At 55.2% G+C, this 8039-nt stretch overlaps 1 protein-coding gene across 1 annotated transcript; it reads right to left on the reverse strand.

Annotated features, from left to right (window-relative positions):
• Window positions 1-3677: 3677 nt before the first annotated feature.
• On the reverse strand, window positions 3678-7742 carry VSX1 (visual system homeobox 1; the record flags this gene model as incomplete). Its single annotated transcript, XM_082049128.1, has 5 exons — window positions 3678-4859; window positions 5448-5628; window positions 6531-6654; window positions 6902-6980; window positions 7382-7742. The coding sequence occupies 5 exons, from the start codon at window positions 7740-7742 to the stop codon at window positions 4588-4590; spliced, it is 1017 nt and encodes a 338-aa protein (XP_081905254.1). The 3' UTR covers window positions 3678-4587.
• Between the last annotated feature and the right edge of the window lie 297 nt (window positions 7743-8039).

An 8039-nucleotide genomic window follows, 5' to 3' on the forward strand; every position in this document is an offset into this window, starting at 1 on the left:
GGAAGGGACTGCTTGTTGTATACCAAGTGCCTCTTCATGCTCCAGGAAGTGAGTAATGAAAAACAAACTCCCAAAGGATTCTTTAATTCTGCATCCAAACATGCCTGCCTGTTGCCCCACAGGTGGACTGGGGTGTGTTGGCCTGAGGGGAAGGAATTTAGTCTGGAGAAAAGGAGGCTGAGGGGAGACCTTGTTGCTGTCTGCAGCTACCTGAAAGGAGGCTGTAGCATGGAGGGTCTTGGTCTTTTCTCCCAAGTAGCAAGTGATAGGACAAGAGGAAATGGCCTCAAGTTGCACCAGGGGAGGTTTCGATTGGATATGAAGAAAAATTTCTTCCTGGAAAGGATTGTCAGGTGTTGGAACAGGCTGCCCAGGGAAGTGGTGGAGTCACCATCCCTGGAGGTGTTTAAAAGGCATTTAGATGAGGTTCTTAGGGATATGGTTTAATGCTAGAGTTAGATGATGTTATGGTTGGACTCAATGATCCTGAGGGTGTCTTCCAACCAAAATGATTCTATGGTTGCCTCTAGCACTCCAGCCAGCTTTTTCTGTTCCTGGGCTGCACTCTGTGTCCCATCAGCCGGCTCCACACGAGGGAGCACTTAGAAAACGTTTGTGTCCCTTCCTAACCTCCCAGTCTGAAAATCAAACCAGCGGCTTGGGAGGAGCAGCTGAGACAAAATGCCCATTCGAAATGAGTATTACTAAGCTGTACAGAAATGGCACCGTGAAGTTGCTTCTGCAAGTGCAGCTTTGCGGCCTTCTCCATTCTGGCCTGCTTTGGACCCATCGCTGAGACAGCACCACCACCTCCTTGCAACCCTCAGACAGGCATGCCTGACAGTCAGCCTTCAATCCTGTAAAAGTTGAGAGACATGCCAAAATAATCTAATTTTATTCTTTCCTTTTCTCTTCTATGATTGGTTTAGCAGATTGCTTAAGTCCCTGGCTAGCACTTTATATATGGCACTGTGTAAACATCTGGTGTGCCAGAGCAACTGGCAGCCGAGATGAACTGAAGTGAGCGTGTGGCAGCTCTGGCTGCTGAAGAGTGGCTTTGATGGTACCAACTGCTCTTGGCCAAGCCTCATCAAAGGGATCTTCTGCCTGAGCAAACCCAGCCTTTGTGGCTGAGGGACCCACAGGGCCCCTCACAGAGGGAAGATCATGCCAGCCAGGCACTGGTGTAATCACTGAGATGGCTGCTGCGTCTGACATGGGCAGCCCCACTGCAGCAGTGGAGATGTGAGCAAGTGGCAGCCATTGCCTCAAGTCAGGGTTTCTTCTGTTGAAACCAGCCTTGGCCTGAACCAGCACTGTCAGGACCCATGGCTGTGTTTGGCTACCACAAATCTCATGATGGATCAAATCTGAAGGAACAAGAAGAAGAATGTGCTGCCCTACTCTTACTGCTGCTACAACAGTGACATATGGAAGACAACAAATACTTCCCTACTAGGCTTAGGGCAGGCAGCCAAGAGGCAAGTGACTGTCCCTGCTCCCAGGATTGCCCCACCAGATCATGCCACCAACTCCTGGCGGCAACCAGGAGCTGAGCCTTGGGCAGTGGCTGTCATCCATCAGCACCTCCCTTTGCTTGAACCTCCCTGGGCTCCCACTCTGTGAACAGAGCAATAGGGGTACATATGAACCCCAGCTTGCCTTACTGCATGCCAGTTACTTCCTGGTACACAAAAAGTGCCTCAGGCCAGCAGCCCTCCCTGGAACTCCTCCGTCACAGTGTGAGGTGAGAGCTGGGAGCCCATCAGGCACTAACAGGAGAGTTGTCTGTGGGAACGGCAGGACGTGTGGTTCTAGCCACCTGGATGATAAAGGAAGATTAATAGTAACATGACCATCTGGACTAATAATACTAACATGATTAAATCATGGCAATTAGTCAAAACATAAAGGGCCTTGGACAGGGTATACAGAAGTATGCTTTTTATGAACGTAAGGAGTGATAGCCCAGGCCAGTGAGAATGATATCTCGGGTTGGAAAACCACCCCCCTATGTATGACATGTGAATGTTGGGCCTGGGCCTGTGTGTCTGGAATAACAGTTTTTGAAAAAACATCCTGTCTAACCTCTTGGTCCAGGCCTGTATCTGTAAACCTATAAACTGAGAACTGTTAATTAAAGAGAGCTCAGGTAGGCTCATCTCTGCCTGGCTCTGCTCTCACTGCTAACAAGAACTCTATGTGTGTGCATCTCTGTCTGTGTCTCCATGTGAGTCATTCTCAGTCGCTGCAGTTATCTGCACCTCGCATGGGTCTGGGGCTGTGGTGTTTCCCCTTATATCAGTTGTGGCAGAGGCACACTTGCTTTTGCAGTGCTGCACCCAGCGCAAGGCAAAGAGCCAGGCCATCTGCACACAGGCAGGGTGACAAAAAAAAAAAATTGCAGGCATCCAATGCCAGCATGGCACAGACCAAATAAAAGGTTTGCAGATGCTGCTCAGGCAGGATTAGGCCTCCAATGTGCTAAATCTCGGCTCTCAGTGAGCCTAATTGCTGCTGCAATAAGTCCTGGCTGGTCCTTTCCTGAACCACATTCCCCATGCCCCCCCGTCAACCATTTTTTTTTGCTGCAAAGCTTGTATTTGCTATGCATATGTTCCCACCAGCCCAGTAGGGCCTGGCTGAGTGGAGGAGGGGAAAGGCAGAAAATCTGCAGATGACACTTCTATTGCTCTGCTTTTCCCAGCCAGCATCCCACCTCTCTCCTGCTGCCCAGCATGGGCTGTGGCTCCCTGTTTGCAAGGAGCCAGGCCCAGCAGCAGAGACAGGGACAGGTGACAGCATCCTTACATGGCCACACACCCCCTGAGCTGTATTAGGAATTTTTTGATAATTTTCCTTTATGCTTTGGCTGGTAGATTAAACTGGAGGTGTCCAATGAGAGCTGTCGCAGTGTGTGTGGGGGCTAGTTTAGCGCAGCCATGAGATGAGGACCCATCGCAGCCAGGAGTTTTGAAGTTGGATGGCCACAATATCCTTGTGCCTCACTGCGGGTGCTTGTGCAGTTAGAACCCCACAGCTGCTGTGTGTGCCCCCCTAGGAGGCAAAAGGTACCCGCAAATGTACCTCCCACTTTGTGTTCAACTGACCCAAGTGAGCAGCTGCTCCTTGTATTTAACCACAAGAGACATGGGGGCACAGGGCCCAACTCTGTACCTTCCAAAGCAGCAGGATCAGCAGGAGGAGGAGAGCACTGCATAGACACTTGAGAGGCAGAGCACGTTTCCTGCTGTCAGGGCAGAAGACATTTCAGTGAGCAGTACTGAAGAGGATTTTCAGCCACCCATGGGAGAACGGAGCCACTTTCTCCCTATGACTTCACTCAGGAACTGGCTGAGTGCTCTGGTTTGGACCACCTTCTAACCCATCAGCCATGGTCTGGCTCTTTGGCTGGCATGAATCAATCACCTGCTGGCAGGTGTAGGCCACTGGATTCATTTCTTCATTTCTGGGGAGAGACACAAGGGCTTCACTTTGCCCCCTTGGAACAAGCACACTGCCTCAGCAGAGCTCTCCAGCCCAGTTTAGGCATGAGTCTGCAAAGGATCTGCTCAAAGCTAGCAGCTACCACAAGATGTGCCAACATAAGGTACAAATTGCAATGCAGAGCATGAAAACCAAAGATACACCACAATTTTATTTATGGATGTGTAATAAATAAATGGTGGACAAAACAGGAAGAGCCACATTCAAAAATCCAGATCACTAAAGTGCTTTTAGACATAAATATAGGGTGACCAAGAAATAGCTCTGACATTAACACTTTTTATAGACAATTACAAAACATTTTCTTATCTCAGTTCACAAAATTGTTTCATTGCTCCAGGGTACTATGGCTTTGTTTTCCAAAAGGTCTGTTCTGTTATGCATAGCGTGGCAGATAACATTCAAGAGTGTATAAAATCTTTGCATGAAAAAAAAATGTCTTTACCCCATTCTGCCCAATACGAGTTAAGGAAGCCACACAGTGTAAATAAGGCTGCATTGGCAGGACCAGATCCTCAGGAGGTATAAACTGGTGCATCTGTCAGGTTACACCAGCTTGAGGATGAACCCCACCATCTTTAAAAACTCTGCTGCTCCTTGGGGTGGAAGAACTGTGTGTTCAAAGCAGAGGGCCTTGTCCCATGGGCGCTGTGCAGCGGTGGAAGTGCTTGGAGAAGGCATCTGTAAACTCCTGCACTGTCTTTGCACCCACATGTTTGAGAAGGGAGCGACTCCTCTTGCATTGCTGTGCTTTGTGCTCCTGCCTACTCAGGAAAGCATTTGCAGCCCTGAGGGGAAGGGTGGTTCTTCCCCAGCAGCTGTATGTGATTACCACAATGCTGGTTCATGTTCTTGCTGCTCTTGACCCTGCTGAGACACCTCTCCCACCCTCCACCCTGGCTCTGCTGAGAAATGAACAGCTTGAAAGTGAGGGGACAAAGAGATGTGTGTGCTCCGTTTTACAATGCCCCGATTTAAGATAAAAGATCTATTATTTAAGAAAAAATATATATGTATCAATAAATATTATTAGCTTGCCAGGAAGCTGTGATGTCTGTCCTTCTCTGAGGCAGCTCAAACTCAGTGGTCCCTGTCCTTCTGCTCCATGGGTGGGTCTCCGTTGACACACTGCCTCAGTATGCCCCTCTTCTCGTGTTTGGCTGTCCTGGAGAGGTCAATGGCTGTGTCCTCTGAATCTTTTGCAGGGCCAAGCGTGTCGGAGCCCCTCTGGGAACTGGCCTGCTTCCCAGTGAGCTCCTCCTTCTCCTCCTCCTGCTCCACTTGCCAGCCATCTGCCAGCTTCTCTTGGCTCTCTGCCTTCCTGCTCACCTCCATGGACTTTTTGTGCATGCCTTGCAGAGGGGAGAGAGCAAAGCTAAGGGCACTAGTTGCTTGTTTCTGCCCAGGACCACCTGCTGCCTTCCTGCTGCTTCACTCAGCTCTCACTTGCATCCTAAGGAACAGCTAGCTACGAGCCTTTCCTGAGCCAGAGCCCTGCCACCTGCTCTCTGCTGCCTGAGAGGATTGGTCTGTACCTTCCCTGCACCAGGGAAGACTTACAGGGAGAGGAGTGCTGCCATGGCACATCCCAGCCTGGATTCTGAGTGCCACTTCAGTGTAGGACCATGTATGAGGTAGCATCTTCAGTTGGGGGGAGAGTGATGACTTCCTAGACACCCTGCAGCTCCCACAGTGGCTGCTAGCAACTATAGAGTGATACCTAACCACATGCAGGCACCTGTATTACACCGCAGTAAAAGGGTTTTCCCCTTCCCAGCTGCTGTTTACAAGGCGGGAGTGGAAAAGCCAGGGCTCTTGGCAGCCTGCATACAGCTCAAGGCTGAGACTCCATTCTTTTCTGAGAAAAGCCATACAAAAGAGGAAGGGCCACTTGCTCTGCAGCTGTTCCCTGACCCCTCCATCCCCAAGCTCCCACTTACCCAGCAGCCATGGGGCACAGGATCCCACTAGCCCGCTCTTGGCAGAGTTGATGATGGACTCAGGCAGAGGGATGGAATGCCTCACCATGGCCCCATAGAGTCCATATTCAGCCATCACACTGCTCCGGCCCCAGCATTTCTCCCGCTTCCGCCACTTGGCTCTTCGGTTCTGAAACCAAACCTTCAGGGGTAACAGCCAGGAGAGCACAGAGGGGTGGGATTGTCGAGGAGACGGCCCCCGTGGCGAGGCATCCAGGGCCCGTTGGGCACAGGGAAGTGTGTGTCCAGGGCAAAGGGGCAGCCGCAGGGGTGCATGGAGGGGTTTGAGTGTGTGAGCGCAAGGTGTGGACATGCAGGTGATATTGGGAGGGTGACCAGGGCAGTATGTGGGGAAGTGGGTTGAAGGAGGGTACACACATGGGTGTCAAGTGAAAGAGGGGAGGAAGGGAGTGAGAGGGACCACACGTTACATGAGGCTGATCGTGATACTGGAGCCAGAAGTCACCCTGAGCTCTGCCTGCCCACAGAGCCTCTCTGCTGCCTTTGTACAGAGCACCAACTTGTCCAGAAAAAAGGGTCCATAATGCAGTTACCGATGATGACAGAGGGTGCTCAGGTCCATCTCCCCACCCCCTTCCTGCATTCTAAGGGGTGTAGGCACAACCTGGCTGCTGCCTCATTCTTAAGCCAATGAGCTGCTCCACAGTGGGCCAGGATCAGGCCCTGAAGTACCATGCGTCCCTCAAAGAAACAAGCTAGCGAATAAGCTAGTGGGACACAGCTTGGCCCAGCAGCTCCTGAATTGCCCTCAGCTCCTGCCTGAGTTGGGTCTCTGGGAGCCAGAGCCAAGCTATATGCAGCAAGCAGCTGCCAGAGCCAGATCAGTCCCCTGTTTCTGCATTTCCATTTGGAGCCTCTTCAGTGCCAGGGGCATGGAAGCTGAGCCACTCCCTGCAAGTGCCCTGCAGCATCTCAGTACCACCACGTTTCCACCACCAGCACTCACTGGGCATAGGGCAAGGGACAGCCGGGTGCTGGCAGCCAGCAGATGCCACAGAAGAGAGGACCGTTGCAGCCACCTACCTGTATTCTGTCCTCTGGCAGCTCTGTCTTCATGGCCAGCATCTCCCGGGCATAGACGTCAGGGTAGTGAGCTTCGTTGAAAGCCTTCTCCAGCTCCTCCAGCTGGTGAGCTGTGAACACCGTCCTGCCGAGAGGAGAAAGCATCCTGTGACACAGTCCAGACCTTTATGGCAAGCAGTGGGGCTGGCAGCCCCCTCCCCGCTGAAGTTTTCCTCCTGAAAATCCTCCCCCCACCCCCAGCTGCAGCCCTTCTCTTTCTTTACTCCCTTGAGGACATCCACCGCCACAGCCTAGGGACTAGAGGGACAGCAGGAGTCTGGTGGCAGCAGCGAGGATGTGACAATGGGGACAGCTCCAGTCTCGGGCTTTACCTGTGCCGGCGTTTCTTCCTCTTGGTCTGGGAGGTGGACATCTTCAGGTCGCTGGCGTCCCCAGACAGGCTGTCCTTATCTGGCAACAGCATGCAGGAGGGGAAAAGTCACGCTCCCGGTGGGAGCCGGGGGACCAAACCCAACTCCCAAAACCACGGCTCCAGCTGCCCGCGGGGAGCGGGCCGGGGAAGGGGTCCCCTCCCGCAGCAACCGGCGGCATCAGGACCGCGGCTGAGCCCGGAGCACCGCACCAGTAACGCCATCCCGGGGCAGGGGGTCGGAGCCCACCCTTGCCAAGATGTCGGAGGGATGGCAGCCCGGAGGGACAGGGAGCGCGGGACCGATCCCGGGCCGGCGGGAGGATGCTCGCCGCCGCCGCCGTGTGCCTGGGGCCGCAGGTATGAGGCAGCCCCTGCAGCGGCTCCGGCCGGGGGTCCCCGTGCACAGGTGAGCGGCCACCCCTGCCCCGGCCCCGCTCACCGGAGATGTTTTCCTTGTGGCGACGGGCAGCGGGCGGTGGCCCGGGGGGCGGGCGGGGGCCGCGGGCGGGCAACAGCGGCAGCGGGGAGGGCAGCAGGCACGAGGCGCCCGGCCCCCCCAGGCCGCACAGCAGCCCCAGTCCCAGCGCCCCGCCGCCCTCGTAGCCGGCGGCGGCAGCGGCGGGGGGGCCAGGGGGCGGCTGCAGCTCGGCCTCCAGCCCCAGCAGGTCGGTGATGGCGAAGCCTTTGGCCCGCAGCCCCGCGCCGCCGGGCCGCACCGTCGCCCCGGGTGCCACCGGTACTGGCACCGCCACCGGCCCCGCCGCCGTGCGTCCCCCCGACGGCTCCGCCCGGCCCGGCATCGCCGCCGCCGCCTCGCCCGGCCCGGAGCGGGCACCGCGGTCCACCGCCCTTTTTATCGCCCCGCCGCCGGCCCCGGCTCCAATCACACCCCAGGTCGCCCGGGGGGCGCTCCCAATCCCCGGATTAACGGCCACTGGCCCCCCCGCCGCACCGGACCCGCGCCCCTCCCCTGTCTCCCCCCGGCGCCCTCTCCCGCTGTCCCTCCCTCCCCTCCCCTCGGCCCCCGCCCCTCGATCCTCCCCATCAGCTGGCCGGGTCCTCTGCGATCCCCACGGGCCCCTTCCTCGGCTCCCCTT

Source organism: Streptopelia decaocto (genome assembly GCF_964273445.1).
Source record: "Streptopelia decaocto genome assembly, chromosome: 3".
NCBI lineage: Eukaryota > Metazoa > Chordata > Aves > Columbiformes > Columbidae > Streptopelia > Streptopelia decaocto.